The following is a 24,451-nucleotide window of genomic DNA, read 5'->3' as shown; positions in this document are numbered from 1 at the left end:
CATACCTCACCTGTCATTCAACAACATCTTTGCCTCTGCACTTCTGCCTTGACTGACATCTCTGCCCAAACTCTTTGTCTTTAAATATGTCTGCTTGTGTCTTTAAATGTGTGGATGGATATGTGTGTGTGTGCGCGCGAGTGTATACCCATCCTCTTTTCCCCCTAAGGTAAGTCTTTCTGCTCCCGGGATTGGAATGACTCCTTACCCTCTCCCTTAAAACCCACATACTTTCGTCTTTCCCTCTCCTTCCCTCCTTCCTGATGAGGCAACAGTTTGTTGCGAAAGCTTGAATTTTGTGTGTATGATTGTGTTCGTTTGTGTGTCTGTCGACCCGCCAGCACTTTCATTTGGTAAGTCACATCATCTTTGTTTTTAGATATATTTTTCCTACGTGGAATGTTTCCCTCTATATATATATATATATATATATATATATATATATATATATATATATATATATACAAACACTCGCTCACACACACATATCCATCCACACATATATGTGGATGTGTGGATGGATATGTGTGTGTGTGCGCGAGTGTATACCCGTCCTTTTTTCCCCCTAAGGTAAGTCTTTCCGCTCCCGGGATTGGAATGACTCCTTATCCTCTTCCTTAAAACCCACATCCTTTCGTCTTTCCCTCTCCTTCCCCTCTTTCCTGATGAGGCAACAGTTTGTTGCGAAAGCTTGAATTTTGTGTGTATGTTTGTGTTTGTTTGTGTGTCTGTCGACCTGCCAGCACTTTCATTTGGTAAGTCACATCATCTTTGTTTTTAGATATATTTTTCCTACGTGGAATGTTTCCCTCTATTATAACCATATATATATATATATATATATATATATATATATATATATATATATATAGAGAGAGAGAGAGAGAGAGAGAGAGAGAGAGACTCACTATTTTGCTATTATTTGACATATTTGTCCATAGGGAAATCATGGTGAATGTTGACCATAGTATTTATTTTCCTTAAACGTAAACCTAGAGATTTAGACCGCCATTCTCTTGAATACAAACACATTGCACTATTGTGTCATCTCGCTCAGGAGGCTAAATTTGTATTAATGCTATTTCCAGTGATGTCACAAATTGTCACTGCTGTATATATATTTCAAAATGTTTTATTCAAATATCCATTTTATAAATGTTTACAATAGGAATGTATTTATCTTTCTTATGAAATGACACCAGCACTGCATTGTACCAATCATCCTGGTAATTATTTCATTACATAACTCCAGAGTATTTTCATTTATGTAACATCTGGTAAAATAGAAATCTCAATAAATACAAATTACAATCTGCTTTGCACTGAGACATTCCAGTTTTAATAGCGGCATGCACACAGTAAAGTATTTCAAGTACAAAGAAACCACATAGTGAAGGGAGAACCATTCCCACACACTGAAACAGCACCATCATACAAAGGAAAAGTATTGCCTTATTTGTTAATTTGTACTATTTTGTCCAGCACACATGGCAGTAGCAACACAACCAATTTTATGCTTCAGTTTCAGTAGCAGAGACTTTGGTTTCCAGGAAACACTGTCACAGTACAATCCCGATATCTGTTACTGAAGCACAAGACTACTTTGTAAGCAATCACCGAAAATCACAAATCGATGCCTCGGCTCCGAAATATTTTATCGAGAGCCGCCTCCAGTGCAGCGTTGGAGCCGCGCAGGCCCCGCACCACATCCCTCGACCACACGAAATACTCGTGGACCCTTTTCTCTGACCAGCCAACTGGCGTCGCACGTTCCAGGTCCCTCAGATTGTATAGTTTGTCTGCCAGCTTGATCAACTTTGCACCGGGGCTAGATGTCGGTGCGTGCACCACCTGTAATTGCCAGGCAAAACAATTTTGTCAAAATTTACTGAATTAAAATTTAACACTTTGACAGGAGGTAAAAACCACCAAAATTTCCCCTAGAAGGGTACACATTTTAAATTCAATTCAACTGTAAAATATTTTAATACATGTACTACAATATATTCATAAAACTTCATCTGAATAATAACTTGCTCCCCCTCTCCACATCTTCCACCCTCTTCCTTACTCTCCCTCTCCTTTCCTTCCTTCCCTCTCCCTATCTCCTATATCACTGCTGGCCGTGGCATGACAAACTTCACATGTGCAGGCTTTGTGTTGGCTGAGGCCTGGCCTCTTTGGCTTTGATCCTTCTCGGGCGTACCTGGCACAGCATGACACTTCACTGAGTATTGCAGTGCGGTATTTTTCGGTCTGCACAACTCTCTTCAGTTTGACAGTATCGTAGTGTCAGTGCTATTTATCCTTCGCTTTTTCTACACGGTACTCAGGACGGTCACAGGTGCAGTGGCTATTTGCACAAAAAGAGGCATCTAGTGATGCCAGAAGCCTTAAACAATGAATGGGAATGACAAAAGAGAGATGAGAATTTCTGCATAAATGACGGGTACCACAAATTCGCTGTGAAATGATTTTATAATAGCCTACAGAAAGAATTTAAAGACTTAGTTGACAATGAAAGAGAAAGTAATTACAATGATTGACAGATGGGATTTACTGATCTGTAATCAAGAAGCCATTTGTGCTAAATTTGCTAGCATGCAACATGTGAAGAAGTTGGTGCTACAAATAGTAAAATTTCTGAAGTTGCACATATTATTCCACTGTCAGCTGCAACAGTTTTCAATGAAACTGAACAAAGCGTACGGACACTTTATACATTACTGCAAAGTATCTTGGTCAAGTCAAGGGGGTGTGCCTGGAATGATTTTTCAATTTAAAACTTGCTCTGAAGGAATGAAAGAAGAGTGCAGGAATGAAAATTAGAATGTCCAGAATGGATTGCAGACCTCGCATTTTAAGTGCACTTGACTGCACACTGTTCACAGTAAGACATTGCAATGTGAGAAACAACTTTCTTTCCGATTTGATGGGGATGCGTTTAAAAAGAAATTCACATTATAGACAGAACACATTCTGTCAAAAACAGTCCCATTCCCTAAGCTCACTTGTGTTACAGAAAACATGAGGTCTGAAGAATTCATCGTGGCTTTGAAAGAATTACAACGATAGTTTTCTAAACATTTTGAGGTCATTGTCAATCAGCCTTACATTTGTTTTCGAGACTGATTCCCATTTCAGTTGAAAATGCCCCTGTGTGTGAGCATATGTGACTGATTGATCTGCAAGGTGATTTCCATTTTGAAGACAAATCCCTTTAATGTTAAAACTGTCCACAACGTCTACATAACTTTCCTCAGGTAGAGTTTCCACCTCTCAATGATGAGATAGCACAAGTGCAACAATGTTGGAAGGAACATATGCGTGTGAAAACTGTTTCGGTTACAAAACTAAATAAGTCATGCTCGAACAGTCCACGGGCGTACTGCCGGTCCACAGTGTCCAACGGGCACAATATTTCGGCGATCAGACGTGCCGCCACCGTCAGGTGTGCTGACGATGGCGACATGTCTGATTGCCGAAATATTGTGCCTGTTGGACACTAAGGACCGGCAGTACACTCGTGGGCTGTTCGAGTAAGAAATATGCCAGGAGAAACTGAAGAATCACATAAATAAGTCATAATTACACCTGAGTGCAATTGTCTGCATCTGTCCATATGCTGACATTTTGTACCAGATAAAAATTATATTATGTTTTCAGCACCATAAATAATTAAATTTTTTATCTGTGTTGTTGAGAAATGTGCAATATAAAACTAAGTCGCAAGCAGTGAGACTGCCCTGCTATTTAAATGCAGTACATTCGCAGTTTTCCCCTCTTCCCCCACCTTTCACTCAGACAGCATCACGTGGCAGTGGTGAAAGTGTGCCAGCCAGCTTTGGGGGCTGTAGCACTCGTGGTAGGTTTTGGCTCATCATCTGAATTCTTGTTCGCCTCTGCCTTATATGCTCTACCCTCTGAACTCTCTTTGTCTTGTGCGGCTACTGAATCATCTGGTGAAAGACCTACCTGCTACCCTTTTATTGCTTCGTGCATCTTTCCTTGTCACCTCCCCGCTTCTGTCTACTCAGGTAACTGCTTTCAATAATCAGTGTTGAACGATTGCTTTATTTCATAAATGCTTTACTCATATGTTCCATTGCCATCCAAAATAATGCCATGAGATGCAATGAGCATCAACGGATTAGTCAAATCATTCCATATGTGTAATTCATAAAATTGAGTGTCAGAAACAATGCAGATACTTCTTGAACACAGTCGACGTTGTTTGCTCGGACATGCCACTCCTGGCAAATACTACAAATGAACAGAGCAAGTACTCATTGTTAACTGATATTAAAATGTGGAAGGCCACCAACATTTTAATCTAAAATGAAATACTTTTCTATATACTCTAAAGTGCTCCACTGCCTGATAGTATTTATGTAGGTCATAGACACATGTAACATACATGACATTCATTTCTCACAACAGGGTACTAAATATCACGATTTCAGGAAGGATATCTGAGCTTATGGGCATTAAATATGGTCTATTTTGACGAGAGACAGATGTACAAGGTGAATAGTAATGGATTTTGCAAGAAGTATTCCAAATGTTTGTTGATTTCCTGCAAGCACACAAAATGTTTCTACAGCACTTAGTTTTCTGTTAGCATAAGCTGGCCACACCCGAGTGGATTGTAGCATTGGACCACGGATACTTCCGACTGATTCTGCAAACTCACAGGCCCTGCTTGCACGTTAGTGGAGACACAATCTTCAAGCTGTTACCTGCAGTTTTCAGAACAAGTGATTCTTCCTCCACAGTGTAGCACATACAAGCAGACTAATGTTTTCATGTCACAGCAATTTCAGTTGATTCAAGTATGGTGAAATGGTGGACCAATGAACACATGTGGTACCTGACCCACAAACATTACACAAATGAGAATGTAAACAAACAGGGGATACAAAGAGATGAAGTATTTCTATATGCTATTCCAGCTGTGGACTAAAACCTAATAAAAACTAAGCTACAAAATTTTAAAGAAGAGGAAAAGGAGCCAAGGGGATCGTATAAACCAACAGTATGATGAGTGCCAATAAAAAGTCTCACACACTATGTATCAAATCACAAACCTGGTCCAATACTCAGTAAGTTAATATTTTGAACACTAAAAGACAATGCAGAATTATATCGAATGCTGGAAATCAAGATACATGGCATCAACTGAGTGCCTTATTCTACAGTGCTCTGGACCTCGTGGATGAACAGCGTGAACCGAGTTTCTCAAGATCTCTGTTTGAGGGCTTCAGCCCGATTTATGTAGATGAGATTTTTCATTTTCTGAGAACTTTACAACGTGTGAGCATAAAAAAGGTTTCATAATTCTACAACAGATCAACAACACTGATAGAGACCTATAATTAGCACATTATGGTGTAACTTGTCACTCTGGTAGAGTAATGTGTTAACCAACATTTATCTAGATGACTAATGATGAGTGCGATAGCTGGAACCATTTACTAGCTAATTAGTTTGGACACACAAACTGTTGGAGGTTTCTGTCATTCAGACATTGCATCTGTACTGTGCTACAATGTCCTGCGTTGGAGAAGTGGGGTGTGACAAAGTAAACAGTGTGTCATGACAATGCTGACTACACCACAATGAACAAAAGACTTTCAGAGATCTGCCAAAACTGATTCTTTCTGTTGTATTTTGAACTGTCAACTGTACAGTTACATTGGGATTGGGAGTCAAGCAATTCTGCACTGTTTCTTCTAAAGCATTGTTTAATGTGTAGAGTACTCTAATTGACATATCTTCATTATCTGTCATAGTGATTGGTGGGAATGCAGCCGCATACAGTAATAACAAATAAAATAGCCCGAGGCTGCAGTGTATAATCATCTCAAAGCCTCATCCTCAGTTGCACCTGTGCCCACAATAAAAATCTTTTTTAAGATTACATACATTATTGCACATAGAACATAAAATAATTTATTGCAAAGTATATGTTGTAACTTATCCAGTTGACCTGTCTTAAGGTATGTCTTAATATTTACTCATGGCCATTATAAAGGCTGATTTAATATCATAAATGTTTTTAAAGGTTGCCAGAAGTTTCCCCAAGTGAAATTCCCTCAGATTTCCAGACAAGTTCTAGCATTTTTCCGTGACAAATTTTGAGATCACAAGAGTAAGTTAAGACATAAGTTGACAATCTGTCTTCGCAGCTTCAGTACAAGAAACAATAGTGCAAACGAGGAAATATCTTAAAAAAGGTTGCTAGCAGATGGTGTTTCCTGATGTGAGGAAAAATCTTAAATACTAACATCAACGTCTTTCGTAACGAACTGTTTTTAGATGGTCAAAGCAAGTCAAATGATATATGTGTTTCATTAAGTCCACTGATGTTATCTTATTTCAGTAAAACAACACACATTTGGTGACAAAAATACGCATTTCTTTGGAGTCGCAAGACAGACTTAAAATACACTGATTTCAGGAACAACCTCAGAAAAAAGAAGGCATCTTGAAAGAAGTGTATAAGGCGGGGAACAATTGTGTAAACCAACACTGTAGGTGACCGCCAATAGAATGTTGGTTCTACTATGTTTGTTATTATCAGTTTTAGACCCACTATGTTATACCTATTATTTGACACGTATTGTCTGATTTGTATTTCAAGAATTATACGAGTACATAAGGTACAAACCAACAGTGACTGACACAGCCTTCTTCTTCTTCTTCTTCTTCTTCTTCTTGTCCATACTTTTTACCATATAAACTACTTTTGAAGTTCCAAAATGTTCTAAAACAAATAAAAGGCTATAATACACCACACTGTACAACGTGCTTGTGGTGAGACAGTTGCAATTCCTGAAACCCATCACCCATGGCCTCTGGCCTGCTGAGGAGCACCACAGTCCTGGGTCCACGCATCATGAAAATCCACTGCATTACGCCCAGCCTGTGGGCAGATCGGCAAGACTAGATCTGACAGGCAGGGTGTGCACATTAGTGGGAACCAAATGGCTTCGGACCAGCAGGCCCGATCCAGTACGGATACCCACAGAAATGGCCTGCAGTTTTGGCCGTCACGGAAATCCACTCGTGTGGCAGCTTTTCACGAGCCACAGACAGCACATTGATGAAATGAGACCACGGTGATCAATCCGCGCAACAGATAACTAGTTCAAATACTCTGAGAATCAATAATAATGAGGATAGGTAGCAACCGACCATACAGACGATTGTTGAGCCACAGACAGGCATGTAGAAATGATCGTCACACTCTCACAACTGTATTTTCAGTCACAGGTTTTATCAGAAAACAAGAGTGCACACACATTCACTCAGACACAATTTGTGCATACATGACCGCTGTCTCCAGCAGCTGTGTCTACAGTCTCTGAGAATCAGATCCAAACGAACGACTCCTCACACCTCCCTACCTCTCGTTGGCAGCTGCTAGGCTAATGGCAAGAAGTGGTGGCAGCACTGACTGCAAGCTGAGGGGAGTGGTAGGAAGGGGAGAAGCAGTAGGAATGTACTCAGCTGCACCCAGCCAGTGATGATGCACAACACCTCAGAAATTGCCCGATATTCCCCGATTTCCCAAACCTGCGGCAGCCCTGGTTTTTCTAATACAGTAGTTACACTCCCAACACATTTAGGTTCAATTCACCAGAAAAGTGAGTAGTAACAATGTGTAATGTCAACAACGTGAGGCAGAAAATACAAGGGGCGATCAAAAAGTTTCTGTTATAAGGCCGTACAGGCCAGAATCCGTATGCCAATCAGGCAATACCTCCACAAGTAAATGACCTGATCATTCTACCGATGGACCAAGTTGAAGATATTCATTTTGTAAAACAAGATGTCATGCTGCATGAAGAAGTCTGTCACTGCCTGCTGCCCATCCTCATCCTCCAGGAATCATTGACCCTTCAAGGTTTTTTTTTTTTTTTTTTTTTTAAGGGATCACAGATGTTATAATCACACGGAGGAGACAGCAGGACTGTAGAGCACGTGCTCAAGTGTCTCCCACTAGGGTTTGCGTAACTTCTGCGTTGAGACATTTGCGACATTGGGTTGCGCATTATCGTGGAGCAGCAGAACCCCTTGTCGCAGTTGGCATCACACAATGGTGGTTTTCAACAGACACGCTGCCCCTTGCACATTCTTCATTCTCTGATGACTGTCTACTGGTGTTTGTTCTCCAGCACGCAAGAAAAGGACACTATGTTGGTCCTGCTCATGTGCATTTGGTTGTAACTCCACCACAGTTCACGTTTCTGTATTTACTGCATACACATTGGAATGACACAAATGCCACACTGATTCCTTGCCTAAATGTCAATGTTTATATACTCACATCAGAGTTTCACATGTTGCATATATGCTGCAGTAACACCCTCAAACAGAAACTTTTTGATTGGTTTTCTTTTGACATTACTATAGGTGAATACTAACAATTTCATATTTCAAATGTGTAAACCTGTGGTGCATACTTAGTCATCATCGTACCTCAGTGTACTTGCACAATTAATATTTATTCGTGGCCAGTGTACAGGTCATTGGCAACACTGTAAAGTTGTTTTGTACATTAGAGAACAGCTATGCACTCCCAATACATAGAGGTTAACTTCATATTGAAATTAAGTAATATCAATGCGTAATGACAAACATTTAAAGACAGAAAATACTACAGAACTAGTATTGATATTCACTATTACTAATTATAATCCCTTTATATTAGGATTTAGCACAGACCTCTAACCTAATCTTGAGAAAGGTACACTGGTTAGCTGACAATGTATACTCTGCAAGAAATTATGTTGTATATGCACTGATGTATGTAATAAAAAAAAATATATGTTTTTAGTACGTACACAGGTGCACCAGGATGAAATATGAGGCATCAAAATCTATTATCAATAAAATTTGTAACACCATAACTACAGCCTGAGGCTATTTCATTTATTGTCACTACTGTGACTGAGTTGAAAAATATATGGGATACATATCTGAGAACTGCTGTATTAATTTAGGCACATGGTGGTTGTGCTAAATTTTTGGCTTCCAGCACTTACCGTATAGAATCTGAAACAGCAGCCCGATCCTTTTAGTATCCGTAGTCACAAGAAATAAAATGTGAGCTACATAATATCTGATAATCACAGCTCACTGACAAATTGCCACCACAGGGGAACATCACATCACCTATCTGATGGCATATCTTGAAAACAGGACTGACCTGCACTTTTAAAAAAATACTAAGTTCCCTTCATTACTCCAGTGACCTACGATAAAATACTGCTAGAAGGGGAGAAAGTTGTTCTGCTTATCTCAGCAGAACAGGTTATCTCATCTGGTCCAGTTGTCTTTCTGCTGCTGACCAGTTTTACCCAATGTTTTATTCCACAATCCTTTATCTCAATATCCACCATTTTGGGATTAATGTGACGACAAAGGAGGAACTGCATTATGGTTTTCCGTTACACAGGATATAAAGAAAGCACTTCGGTCATTCTACAAAACATAATTAGCTTTATGTTACCTGCTGTCTCTTTCGTTCCTCCTTTGGTAAGCTTTTGTCGTCTGTGACTTCCCGCACAAGAGATGTCACTCTCTGTCCAAACAGCTCCTCAATTTCTTCAAATGATGTGTCTGTATCCTCAACGGTGTCATGCAGCAGAGCGGCCATAATGACCTCCACATCTGTGACACTACCTTCATGTGTCAAGATGTATGCTACACCTGTAATATGGAATGTTAGTTTTTAATGCTTCAATTGTAGTGCACATTCTAATGTGCTTTCATGTACAAACTAAGAGACATATGAAGAGGTTTTCTACTAGCTATCCATTTACAGCTACATCCATACTTTGCAAACTATTATGGAGTGCATGGCAGAGACCATTTTGCATTGTACAAATTATTAGGTTTCTTCCTGACCCCTTCACATATGGAGCAGGGGAAGAATACTGCTCAAATGCCTCTGTACACTCTGCAGTTAATCTTGCCCTCATGATCCCTACACGAGAGAAACAGAGGGCTGTAATATATTCTTAGATTCAGTATTTAAAGCTAATTCTTGAAATTTCGTAAGTAAACTTTCTTGTGGGCACTTCCCATCTATCTTCAAGAGTTTTCCAGTCCAGGTTCTTCAGCATCTCTGAGACACTCTCCCCTTGATCAAACAAATCTGTGGCCATTATTGCTACTCTTCTCTGTATACCTTCAATATCCCCTGTTAGTCCTATTTGGCTTGGGTCCCACACACACTTTAACAGTATTCCAGGATAGATCAAATGACTATTTTGAAAGCAATCTCATTTCCTAGTATTCTAGCAACAAACCAATCTCTAACACCAGCTTTACATGCAGCTGAAGGCTACATCATCATTCCATTTCATATTCTTACAGATTCTTATGCACAGGTGTTTTTACTAATTTGACTAATTGTTACTTGTTGATATTATCATAGGATATTAGGTCTTTCTCATTTTGTGATGTGGACATTTCTGAATATTTAAAGCAAGGAACTGGTCTACGATTGCAACAGCTATGTATATTTAAATGGCAAAATTTAAACTATTGTCATTGTTCATGTCTTCTCAAAAGCATTTGAGCATGTTAATCACAATAACGTTTGAAGAAACTTGAAATTCTGTTATTAAAGGTTATCTGTCTTGAGCTGACTGCAATCTAATTCAAAAGAATTATACCAGACTTGTTTCACTTTTATTTACAAAGCATCTCTGTGGTAGTCTGTAAATTGGATACACATGTTTGTACATTTGGTGTTTCTTTACATAATCTGCTCCTTCCCTTCTTGCTAGCAGTGGTTGGTGTCTACTGGCTTCATTTCATATCTGCACTTGGCAGGATTCAGCATTATGTGTTATTTGCTGCGCTGCACTATTTACAATTGAGTTTCTCAAATGTATTTCATTCATCACTGGGCACAGTGCAGCGCAGGAAATAATGCAAAATGCCAAAATTTGCACAGTGCAGATATGAAATGAAGTCGGTCGATACGAACCACTGCTAGCAAGAAGGGAAGGAGCAGATTATGTAAACACCGTAAGTACCTTGCAGGCCAACTTTATAAAGAAACTGCTGTTTTTAACCTAAAACAATCAAAAAAAATATACAAAAGTGTGCATCCAATTTACAAAAAACCACAGAAAATGCTTTTATTTACAAAGCAAAGAGTGTCTAGTATAATTCTTTTGAATTAGATTGCAGTCAGCTCAAGACAGATAACCTATAATAACAGATGTTAACAGCTGCTGCGGAAGATGGCCATACAAACAAACGTATTATAAGCTTGAAATTGGTTGGTGCAATGAGTAACTGCTTTCAGTCATATTTCACTTGCTACTGCTTCCTAATATATACAGGGTGAGTCACCTAACATTACCGCTGGATATATTTCATAAACCACATCAAATACTGACGAATCGATTCCACAGACCGAATGTGAGGAGAGGGGCTAGTGTAATTGGTTAATACAAACCATAAAAAAATGCACGGAAGTACGTTTTTTAACGCAAACCTACATTTTTTTAAATGGAACCCCGTTAGTTTTGTTAGCACATCTTAACATATAAACAAATACGTAATTAGTGCCATTTGTTGCATTGTAAAATGTTAATTACATCCGGAGATATTGTACCTAAAGTTGACGCTTGAGTACCACTCCTCCGCTGTTCGATTGTGTGTATCGGAGAGCACCGAATTACGTAAGGATCCAAAGGGAACGGTGATGGACCTTAGGTACAGAAGAGACTGGAACAGCACATTACATCCACATGCTAACACCTTTTTATTGGTCTTTTTCACTGACGCACATGTACATTACCATGAGGGGTGAGGTACACGTTCACACGTGGTTTCCGTTTTCAATTACGGAGTGGAATAGTGTGTGTCCCGACATGTGAGGCCAATAGATGTTCAATGTGGTGGCCATCATTTGCTGCACACAATTGCAATTTCTGGCGTAATGAATGCCGTACACGCCGCAGTACATCTGGTGTAATGTCGCCGCAGGTTGCCACAATACGTTGTTTCATATCCTCTGGGGTTGTAGGCACATCACGGTACACATTCTCCTTTAACGTACCCCACAGAAAGAAGTCCAGAGATGTAAGATCAGGAGAACGGGCTGGCCAATTTATGCGTCCTCCACGTCCTATGAAACGCCCGTCGAACGTGTACCTCACCCCTCATGGTAATGTACATGTGCGTCAGTGAAAAAGACCAATAAAAAGGTGTTAGCATGTGGACGTAATGTGCTGTTCCAATCTCTTCTGTACCTAAGGTCCATCACCGTTCCCTTTGGATCCCTACGTAATTCGGTGCTCTCCGATACACACGATCGAACAGCGGAGGAGTGGTACTCAAGCGTCAACTCTAGGTTACAATATCTCCGGATGTAATTAACATTTTACAATGCAACAAACGGCACTGCTTACGTTTGTTTATATGTTAAGATGTGCTAACAAAACTATCGGGGTTACATTTAAAAAAACGTAGGTTTGTGTTAAAAAACATACTTCCGTGCATTTTTTTATGGTTTGTATTAACCAATTACACTAGCCCCTCTCCTCACATTCGGTCTGTGGAATCGATTCGTCAGTATTTGATGTGGTTTACAAAATATATCCAGCGGTAATGTTAGGTGACTCACCCTGTATATGCTTTAGTGAAATTTGTTATACACTCATTTAAATAAAGAGCTCAGGTCACTCAAGGAATACTAGGAACAAGAAAAATCTTCATAAATACAAAGTCGCCCACTTTTGTCCAGGAACATGTCAGTTTTTCAGGAACAAATATTCAGTAACTTGTCTCTTGCCTTAGAAAGTTAAACTACGTGTAAAGTAAGTTTAAGAGAAGGGTACAAGATTTATAGGTGGCCAACTCCTACTCCTGGGATACATTTTTTAGCAAATCCAAATGATGTAGTCATTAGTGACTGTGTCTCACAGTATGAGTGTGAGTCTTACCTGGAAAACAAAGTGAACAAATTGGAATTTCACATTCTTCAAAACGATTACTGGTAGAAGACTATAACTGCAACCTATTTCTTTCTGAATATGCTTACAGTATTCATCTCTCAGTCTCCCTCTACAATTTTCATCCCCACACTTCCCTCCAGTACTAAAATGGTGATCCCTTGATGTCACAGAATGTTCCTATCAACTGATACCTTCTTTTGTCAAGTTGTGTTACAAATTTCTTGTCTCTCCAATTCTGTTCAGTTCTTCCTCATTAGTTACGTGATCGACCCATCTAATCTTCAGCATGCTTCTGTAGTGATTCCGAAGATGAAGGAGCCACTTCGTGGCATTCGCTTTAGAACTGTTCCAGAGATTCGACAGGCAGTAGACCGCTCCACTTGCACCATCAACAGAACAGGCTCTGCTAACGGCATAGTATGCCTTCCACATTGCTGGCAATGGGTTCTACACAATGCTCGTGATTACTTTGAAGGACAGTAACAGGTGCAAACATGTACCTCTTTCGTATAGGTTGTGAATAAATAGTTGCCACTATTTAAGTTCCAACCCTCGTATCAGGCTCGCTCCTTCTCCTTATCTTTGCTAATGATTTGCTGAGGTGTGTCAAAATTTGGAAAAATTACTGTTTGTTGACATCACCACCACACAGATCACAGATAAAATATCAACACAGATGACAAGAAAAGCCAATGATGCTCTCAATGACATCAGAATGTTCAGAAAACAAAAGTGTATGAACTTCCTAATTTAATAAGAAACACACTGGTAATAAAAGTCAATGACACTGAATTAGAATGTGTAGAACGAGATTTAAATCTTGGGGATCAAAGTAGTCTGCAATCTGAAATGGATGGAATGCAGAAAGGCTTCAGCAAAGTGAATCTGTGCTTGGTATTTCATGTTTCAAAATGATCTATTTAGAATGTAAACAATGTTATGAGAAGGATAGATTGCTACTTACCGTAAAGACAAAGTTGAGTTGCACACAAGCAAGACGAAAAGACCATTACACATAAGCTTTTGGCTAAAGTTTTCTTCAGGAAAGGAAAAAACACACATTTTCCCATGAGCAAGCACATCTCACACACACATGACAACTATCTCCAGAAGGATATAGTGGCCAAGCGTGTATGAGTTGTGCTTGCTTGTGTGAATGTGTCTGGTGTTTTGTTTTCTTTTCTTTTCTGAAGAATTCCCTGGCTAAAGCTAAACGTGTAAGAATCTTTTCAATGTGCCTGCCTGCAATTCAATGTGTTGTCTTTATGATGATTAGCAATCTAGGGTTAAGAGGAATGTTCGATATGAGTTGTTGGCTTTGGCCAGTGACAATGTCGATGGCTGCTGTTATGTCACCTTTTGATGCATATATTCACAATTTTGCTCTTAGTTGGTGATGCCAAGTTAGGGGGGGGGGGGGGGGGACGAAACAAAACTGGTTGTGGTAACACCGATTTGTTGTAGCTTTGCCCGGGGTCTAGGTTAGGTTGCAAGGTGACAGTTTGTGAGATGGCGAAATTGGCGAATGTGGCACTAAAGCAACCTGATGGTGGTTGCAGATTTATTTATACCTTAGCCTGTTTGAAAATATTGCCAATAATGTCATTTTATAGACACCATATTGCTTATGGAACTTGTCGTACGTTTCCTGTGACTAGTCAAAGCCAACTAGTCATATCGAACATTTCTCTATATCCGCAATCTATCCTTTCCATAATTGTTTATAATTAAAAATGGTATATGAATAAATGAAAGAACAATAAAAACTTTAAAATCTAAAATAGCAGGGACAAAATAAAGGGACTGAAACATTATTTACAACTTGTATGTCACTAGACTGCAATTTTAAGATCTGAAGGTGATGAAATGGAAGCAGTGGTTGAGAAATGAGGGAGACACGACTGTAGCCATCCCCGTGTTTTTAATCTGTACGTTGAGCTAGCAGTAAAGCAAAGCCTGAAGAAATATAGGAAAGGAGTTAAAGTTCACAGAGAAGAAATAAAATTATAAGTTTTGCTGATGACATTTTAATCCTGCCTGAGACAGCAAAGAGCTTGGAAGTGCAGTTGACCGCAATGGACAGCTTCTTGAAAGGAGGTTATAAGGTGAGCATCAACAATAGTAGAACAAGGGTAATGGAGTGTAGTTGAAGTGCATCAGGTCATACTGAAGGATTTATATTAGGAAACAAGATATCAACAGTAGTAGATGAGTTTTGCTATTTGGGCAGCAATATAACTGATGATGGCCAAAGCGGAAATGATATAAAATGCAGATTGGCTGGAATGAGAAAAGCATATATGAAAAAGATAAATTTGTTAACTTCTCATATAAATTTAAGTGTTAGGAAGTCTTTTCTGAAGGTATGTGTGTAGAGAGTAATTTTGCATGCAGGTGAAATGTGGACAATAAATAGTTCTGACAAGAAGAGAATAGAAGCTTTCAAAATGCAGTACTACAGAAGAACGCTGAAGATCAGATGGGTAGAGTGAATAGCTAATGAGGAGGTACAGAAGTGAATTTGGAAAAAAACAAAATGTGTGACAAGTTGATTAAAAGAAGGGACTGGTCGCTAGGACTCATTCTAAGATGTGAAGAAAATATCAATTTGCTAATGAAGGGAAGAGTTGAGGCTAAAACCTGTAGAGGGAGACCAAGGGGTGAATAAAGTAAACAGATTCAAATTGATGTATATTGTAGTACTTATGCACAGATGAGTCTGGAACAGGATAGATAAACTAGTGTGGAGAGCTGCATGAAACCAGTCTTAGTACTGATGATGACAACAACAAATACTGTACAAAATTAAGTATGTTATCTCAATAGAAGGCATTGTACCAACCACTGAAAACTTCTGCACAACGTACATTGTACAACAGATGAATGATAAATCAATCACAGTGACTCTGTTAATAATAAAAAATAAACTATACAAAATAATACACAAACAGATTATAATGTAAGGAAAGTTCTAGTCGAGAAAAACAAATTATTTAGGAATAAAGGGGATGACTCACCGAAAGGCAGAAGTGCTGTGTCGTCGACAGGTACACAAACAACCTTTTGGAATGAAATTCCTTTCTCAGCAAGCTTGTAGGATGGACGGGCGTGTACGTACGTACGTACGTACGTACGCGCACACACACACACACACACACACACACAAAAAGCTTGTCTTCCTACATAGTGTTCAGTAGACTGCCAGCTCTTTCCCGAGCACAATGTAGGGAGACAAGTTTGTGCATATGACACACACACACACACACACACACACACACACACACACACACACACACTCTCTCTCTCTCTCTCTCTCTCTCTCTCTCTCTCTCTCTCTGTGTGTGTGTGTGTGTGTGTGTGTGTGTGTGTGTGTGTGTGTGTGTGTGTGTGTGTGTGTGTGTGGGTTTTTTTTTTCCCCTACAAGTTCGTTGAGAAATGAATTTCATTCAAATTATCTACTGCATTTGTTTTCTAAATTAAAATGGTTTCTTTTATACAAATGCTTAGCAGCAAAAACAAAGTTCTGTCAAAGTAGATTTACACCATTATTTTACTTCCATTTATTATTCTAATGGCTTTCTTTTGAACTTTAATCATACTGAATACTGCTGGATGTGATGTGTCTGAATATAAGCATGTTTAACAGTTTCCATACTAGTGCATGCCTGTAACACACTTATGCCATAGTATCTTAAACTTAGCTAACTACTAACATACTCAGTATCTTTAATCCATTTGCTTGTCTCGCAGCCAAATGCCAAAGAATTTTGTTACAGGATACTTTGTGCTTGATTGTCCTCGGGGAAAACAATGGATTTATGTGAAATCTCAAATGGTTGGGTATGAAAATTCATTACAACTGTCTCACTATTACACATAATTAACTGACTGCGGCCTGCCCAACTGATGATTGTTGACTACATTCTTCATAAGGCAGTACATGTATACAGAGGTAGATACGGTCCTCTATACAGTAGTAGGCCTAGTATATGTTTTAGCAAGGACTGATACTTAGGGAACCAGTATCATCGAACTGTGGCCTCAGTTTCAACACTTTGGCAGTTATTGCCCCTACAGGACATAGAAAATCCTTTCCTGCATATGGTGTGCAGAAGTCATGCCTTTCCGCGTAGTGGATTCACCCACTTCTGATCTAGATTTACATTTCGCTGGCGGTTCTATAAATAAATATACAAACAACATGCATAGCGCATAATCAGTCAAATAAAATTAACTCTCCCGAGTCTATTAGTTTTGAGCACTGTATTTTTCATGGACAAGAGTATTATTTCGGCTCATTAAGACAAAGTTAACGCTATTTCATAAGACCAACAGAGCCTGTAATATAAGTAACTCAAAACGTTAGTTTTTTCCTTTTTTCTTTTTAACTTTTGCTGTTGTGATTCTGTAAGAACAGTACTGTGTGGACGCCGACAAACACATATGCGAGAGAAATACATAATGACAGTTCATACCGACAGGATGATTGATATACGGAGTTTTTTCTGGGTCTTTCCTTCTCTGGTCTTTATGTTTCACCGCTGCAAAATTGGTGCATTGGATAAGTTTAGCGGTAACATCACCACTTGCTTCCTCTCCTCTCTTCGACATGTTCAAAGAATGCAATTTGCAGTTACAGTACATTGACGCTGCACAATAACACCAAAGACTCTACCAACGAATTTCAACTTCAGCTGCGTAATCAAGAAACTCTGCCCCAACTAGAAACTCAAACAGTTTATTGATGACTCTTTAGGATAAACAGTTTTGTGTATCTTTAAATAATCGCTAATACATACTGAAAATACGACACTGGATCTTTTAACATATCAATCTCAATCTTTCTTCAAATCGAGTGCGTGGAACCGGGACGTTCAACACGATGGTCGAAAATGTTTGCTCAATGCCTTGACTTATAATGTCTGAACTGAACGATCTCTGTAAGTAGGGTCTTTCATTCGCACACGGTTCAACAATTCTTCTTTGTTCCGCGGTACTACTGTCGACTTCTATTCATGTTGGGGCCCCGGATTCCTTCGCACAGCGAGATATGGGCGTAGAAAGGATGTCTGCGCTTGTATGTGATGGGGGTTGCTGAGTTACATCTTTGGTGGTGACAAACGTGTTTGTTGTCAGTGGGAGGTTTACGTGTTTGGTGGATTGGATGTAAACTAAAATGGTGAGTTGATGCTTAATTGTCATTTAAGTTTGTTGACTTACAACACACATGAAACGTAGAGCTGACCCGGTTTACCTGTAAAGATTGCCAGTTTATAATAAACTCTACCAGATGTTATGAATATGATATGTGTATTTTGAATTCTATTCTGAATTTTCTGTTACTTTTTCATATTAAGGACCAGAACATCCCAATTGACATTCATACGAACAAACTGTTGGACTGGATGATAAGCAGACGACACGTGAATCGCGACTGGCAGAACCATGTTTTGACTGTAAGAGAAAGAATAAACAACGCCATTCAAGACATGCCTGTTCATGATGGAATTGCGAAACTTCTTTCAGGATCCTGTAAGTGAAACAGCTTGCCCCACAATCACAGCATGATTTCATTTATGTTGGTAACTATCATTGCTGGCATGGCATTTTTTCACGACTGTATCGTGCCTTTTCGATATTGTTTAATATGAATAATCCCAGGCATCAGACGGGGCCCGGTCATTTGCTTGTGATTTATTTGGCCTTTCTAACAACGTCTACATTTCGTGTTGCAGATATTTAACATGTCATGTTCAATGAATTATGGATACAATTTATGTCTGACTGACGCTAAATATGTACCTGAATAACACACGATACTTCACTTGTATGTTAATATCAGCCAGTAGTGTGGTACTGATCATGGTACATTTACATCTACATAGATACTCTGCAAGCCACTGTATGGTGCGTAGTGGAGGGGACTACTAGTCATTTCCTTTCCTGTTCCACTCGTAAATAGAGCAAGGGAAATTTAATGACTGTCCATATTCCTCTTTTTACGAGCCCTAATTTATTATGTTCTTGGCCCTTACCCCCAGTGTATGTTGGCGGCAGTAAAATCATTCGGCAGTCAGCTTCAAATGCTGGTTCTCTAAATTTTCTCTTTAGTGTCTCTCGAAAAGAACGGCACCATTTTGTTTCCGAAGCATCTCCATAACACTTACATGTTGTTCAAACCTACCGGTAGCAGCCCGCCTCTGAATTGCTGCAGTGTCTTTGTTCAATCCGACCTGGTACACATCCCAAACACTCAAGCAGTACTCAAGAATTGGTTGCACTAGCTTTCTATAAGTGGTCTCCTTTAAGAGTGGTTAAAATTCTCCCAATAAACTGAAGTCGACAATTTGCTTTCCCTATCACAGTTCTCACATGCTCATTCCATTTAATGTTGCTTTGCAGTGTTGTTCCCACAATGACTTGACATGTGTCATGCAGGACACTAGTAATACTATATCTGAATGTCGCAGGCTTGTTCTTCATATTCATCTGCATTAACTTACATTTTTCCACATTTAGAGCTAGCTGCCATTCACACTAGAAATTTTGTTTAAATCATTTTGTATCTTCCTACATTTACTCAGCTTCGACACCTTACCGTGCACCACAACATCATCAGCAAACAACCACAGATTGCTGTTCACCCTGTCTTCCAAATCACGTAGGTATTAAGAGGACACCAGCGGTTCTATCACACTTCCGTGAGGCACTCCTGATTATACCCTCGTCTCCGATGAACACTAACTGTTGAGGACAACATACTCGGTTCTACGAGTGTTGCCCAGACAGTGCACCACGTTTTTTTTTTTTTTTTTCTGCTGAAAACAATGCTATGAATGCGAACAAAATAGCGTCTGTAGGTGTCGTATGTTACAAGCAATGTGCTATCATTGAATTTCTCACTGCAGAGAAAGAAACTGTGAGGTATATTCACAAACGCTTGTGCAAAGCATCGAGAAGTACAGTTAGTCACTGGGGACAGAGGGTGAAGACATCAGAAGGTGGTTTGGCGGAGCTCCACCATTTGCAGCGGTTGAGGAGACCATCCATGGCTGTCACACCTGACATGTTGCAGCGAGCTGATGTTGTCATGTCATTAAAGAATGCCATTCATGGGAGACATTTTGAGGACGGTGCGGAGGTGATTCATTTGGTGAATTACTGGCTCCGCCACCAGGACAAGGACTGGTACCGACAGGGCATACATGTTCTTGTTTCGCACTGGAGGAAGGCCATAGAACGAGATGGAGATGACATGGAAAAATAGGGTGCATAATTCTCATTACGTTCAGTAAAGAATTATTGAAGAAAAAAAATGTGGTGCATTACTTTCTGGGCAACACTCGTATTACTTCAAAAGTCTTCGACCGCTCGCATATCTGTGAACCTGTTCCATATGCTTGTACCTTCATTAACAGCCCGCAAAGGGCACTGTGTCAAATGTCTTCCGGAAATGTAGAAATATGTCGTATGCCTGTTACCCTCCAGCCATAGTTCACAGTATATATGTGAGGAAAGGGCAAGCTGAATTTCGCATAAGCAATACTTTCCAAAGCCATGCTGATTTGTGGACATAAGCTTCCCAGTCTCAAGAAAGATTATTCAATTTGAACTGAGAACATGTTCAAGGATTGTGCAGCAAACCAGATTTGGGGTTATTGATCTTTAAGTTTGCAGGTCTGTTCTTTTACCCTTCCTATGTACTGGAGTCACCTGCAATTGTTTTCCAGTACATATTGTAGTACTTTTACTGAGACAGAAGGGGGAAAAGACTGAATATACCAGAGGGGTAAAAGGTAACATTACAAGATACAGAAGAAAAATGGAGTACAAAATGACACCTAAATATGGCAGCAGAAAGCAGTCATGAAAGAGGAGAAACCTTTCACAGTGAGAAACTGTGAACTACAGAGAAGAAGATAGATAGAAAGAAATGGGCTACTCATCATTGTTGTTTAGTCACATGAGGCATGCTGCTATCAGGACGCATTGGCCAACTTTACAACACATTCAACGTTGCTTTAAGGACATGATTACGAATATCAGCTCATATAATGAGATCTCTGCAATCCAGGAACAATAATTCAGTCTCAAATAGTGTGCTGTCTGTATATTTGAAAATGCTTCATGATTATGATTTCGTCAAGTATGCTCTAGTGTAATAGTATAATATTATGAACATTTTCCAAAACTCCCTGGTATGGTTTCTGAATGAATAGGTAGATAGCTGTGATAACATTTGTTGCCCTTCACCCATGTCACAACTCTGTTATGTTGTGCGATGTCGCTGAGGCATCATTGAACTTTTCCCCCAGAGCTGGTATTTGTTGTTGGCCTGTCAGTGAGTTATGTAGCATTGGTAGTTGCAGGTTGCTTGTGTTTTTGGTTTTGGAACTGCTAGTTCATACTTTGAAATTTATTCATTTGTGGGATTTGATTTTCTGTGTATGTCATTTGTTCATAGGTATGGATCTGACTGTTAAATTTAATAGTCATGTGGTGTTAGTGGCTGTGATGGGTGAGGATATGGCTGCAACTATCAAATTTTTACATTGTATGGTCTAACTGCGGAGTATGTTAGGTGTCACCAGTGTGGTGAAATGATGAAATTGACAAAAGTTCCTGCTTCTCAAACCAGGGATCTGTATAAGTGTAGATGCCATTGTGATAATGCTTGGAGGTTCATTAGTAGGCCTATCTGATTTGAGCAATCGAGACTTGCCATACAGGATGTAGTTTTGTACATACCATTGGTGTTATTGTTCTTCTATTTGGTTTTTTGTGTGTGAGACAAGTGAGAGTGATAGGTGTGTCTTGGATAAGTATTCCTTTTGCCGTGAGGTGTGTACTGAGCTTTTTAATTTTAGGAGATCTTTGAGAGGCCCTAGGTAGGTTGTAAAAATTGATGAATTACAGTTTGGGAAGCTAAGGGTGAGAGGAATGATTGTCCTGTGGGGAACTATTGTTTCTTGGGGTGGGTGTTCTGATGGTTTGTTGGATGGTAGGGATGCATACTGTAGTTATATTGGTGTAAGTTGATCCCTGTTTACAGTAACTCACTGAAGAAAGTGTAATTCACTCACCAAAGGAAGTAGTTTGCAGAAATCATGTTTGGTGACTTCTTGAGTAATGCTCATCAATGTTGGGGTGACTGTGAAGTAGACTTAATAAAGGAGGCAAACGAGATGCTAAGAGAAACAGAATGTTTCATTAAGCTCCTATTGGTTTGTTTATAAGTGTGAGAGCATTACAGAGATGCTCCTAAATACACGATCCAAAAATGCCATTGCACATCACGAAGAGGTTTACTGTCCAGATTTTGATAGCATACATTTCTCAAAGAGGCAGTCAATGTATTATGTCTTCCCACATCTATATTTCAAAATGGGCTTTGGTGTGATACTCCGAGAAATTAGATCTTGATGGAGGGTCTGTAGCAGTCATAGCTCCCTGCATTTTTCGTGAGTTGCTAAGGAAAAGGGGAAATGATAGTGATATGTAAAGCACCTACTGCCACATGCTGTGAGATGACGATGTAGAGTGTAGATGTGTTGGAACCTGTAACATTTTCAGGGTGACAATTTTTCTATAAAACTGGGAATTCTGAGTGAAGTACATTTTACTTGGAAAAACTGGGGAAATCTCAGAGAATTCTGTATTTTTAATGTAGCATTGTAATTTAATTTCACTGTGCTTTATAAATTTTTAAATACTTAATATTTCTGAGTGTGGTAGTTATATGAGTATTATTTCACATAAACTAGTGATGTTTAAAAACTGTTTTTAAACTGATAGTTATTGATTTGTATGTCTTAGCCGTGAGGAAAGAAAAGGCGTTGTTGTAATGTCAGACACTCCCCCCCCCCCCCCCCCACCGTCCCCCTCCCCCCAAACAACCAAACAAATGTTATATCATGAAAATAGTTGTACTTCTTCTTATTGTGTATGTTGGATTTCAGGGACTGGTTTTAAGTCAGGCTTTTTGATCATATAATGGGTCAAAGCAGATGAATTATATCTGTAGCTTCAATATTTCCCTGATTTAGGTTTTTCGTGGTTTCCCTAAATCATCTCGGTTGGATGTTGGAATAAGTCCTTGGCCAGTTCCTTCCCTATATGAAGTGACTGAATGGCATTATTGGCCGGCAGGTGCCATGTGACACAACTTTGGTAACTTGCACATTCTTGTGATGAAGATGAGATGAAATGATTAGGGCACTACAAAGACCCATGTATGAAACAGTGCTCATAAAACAAATTCACCAAGGACATGAATACCAGCCATGGCAGTCCTGCTTTGTAAAGTCACTGTGTTACTCGGGCACAGTATCCTACTGTGTGTACATATGCCGTTCCTTCATATAGCTTTATTTGGGCTTTGGTCTGTGATGTCTTTGGGTTCATATTAATCAGCCTAAAGTTCACATTCAGTGTGAATGACAGTTCTGTGAAATCAATTTTACCTTTCCAGATCTTCGGAAACTTCTTTGTTGAGTCCATTTCTATCTTCACAATATCACTTTCATAGATTTGCTCACATACCACTTTTCTGAAACCACCATGCATGTGTTCCTGCAGTTGGCTTTGATTACATATCCCCCATTTCTTTCTAGATTTGATTAATATGTAGTGAATTATATGTAGTGAATTATCTTGAATGTATGATTATTTTAATAATCCTTTCTCTTGTCTGAGTGCCTTTGGCATTTGGAGGCTGATTAGCTTCTAAATTGATATTTTGCATTCGTAGCCAAGGCTAGAACTGAAGATGAGCTCTTCGTAATTTGAAACAGTAATATATGAATAGACTTTGCAGTCCCAATTTGCTAAATAAGAATGTTTCTTTATATAATGGTCACACTTATGAAATTAAAATAACTTTTGTAAATATGTAGAGTTTACAGTGTTGATCCTTTCCAGTTGTGAAATATGTGTTTCTGCTCAGACATAAATTACTTCCACTGTAAGAAGATTGTGGACATACTGAAGGAGACAGAGGCTGACAGCCGCAATTTCTTTGGATCGTACGGCTCGAAGCGCATGAAGGACTGGCAAGAAGTTCTGCGCCTGTACGAGAAGGACAATGTATACCTCGCAGACGCCGCCCAGATGCTGATACGTAACGTCACCTATGAAGTTCCAGGCTTGAAGAAGCAGATTGCCAAATGTGGAGAGTTGCAGGAGGTATGTTGCAAATAACATATTGCTTAAAACTATGCACCTGGGAAAAGTACTGTGAAAATAAATGGGAAAGGTCAGGTTTTAGGGAGAGATATGGTTGCAGGTACACTTCATTTCGAAGCATCCATCACACAGGTTGGGAAATGAGTATACAGATCTGTTTATTATATATGGAAGTTGTTTCAGGCTAAGAGGACTGTTCATAAATTATAATCTGGATGGAATTGGAGCTTTTGGATATTATGTTGCACCAGTTAGCTCTCTGTTGTTCATCAGTGTGCAAT

General features: G+C 39.3%; 2 protein-coding genes across 2 annotated transcripts in view; one reads left to right on the top strand and one right to left on the bottom strand.

Annotated features, from left to right (window-relative positions):
• Positions 1-1,114: 1,114 nt before the first annotated feature.
• Positions 1,115-17,620, bottom strand: LOC126215180 (guanosine-3',5'-bis(diphosphate) 3'-pyrophosphohydrolase MESH1). Its single transcript, XM_049941847.1, has 3 exons — positions 17,462-17,620; positions 9,518-9,717; positions 1,115-1,851 (listed from the first exon to the last, which is right to left on the bottom strand). The coding sequence occupies exons 1-3, from the start codon at positions 17,595-17,597 to the stop codon at positions 1,624-1,626; spliced, it is 564 nt and encodes a 187-aa protein (XP_049797804.1). The 5' UTR covers positions 17,598-17,620; the 3' UTR covers positions 1,115-1,623.
• Positions 17,621-17,874: 254 nt separating this feature from the next.
• LOC126215179 (CDK5 regulatory subunit-associated protein 3) overlaps positions 17,875-24,451 on the top strand; it is a 51,224-nt gene continuing 44,647 nt past the window's right edge. The window contains exons 1-3 of the mRNA XM_049941846.1: positions 17,875-18,165; positions 18,344-18,518; positions 23,932-24,170. Of these exons, the coding sequence (XP_049797803.1) occupies positions 18,163-18,165; positions 18,344-18,518; positions 23,932-24,170 (417 nt within the window). The 5' untranslated portion in view covers positions 17,875-18,162. The remainder of the gene's footprint in view (positions 18,166-18,343; positions 18,519-23,931; positions 24,171-24,451) is intronic.

Source organism: Schistocerca nitens, chromosome 12 (genome assembly GCF_023898315.1).
Source record: "Schistocerca nitens isolate TAMUIC-IGC-003100 chromosome 12, iqSchNite1.1, whole genome shotgun sequence".
Taxonomy (NCBI): Eukaryota; Metazoa; Arthropoda; class Insecta; order Orthoptera; family Acrididae; genus Schistocerca; species Schistocerca nitens.
Note: the sequence above shows the minus strand (reverse complement) of the source record. Positions and strands in the feature narration are given on the sequence as shown.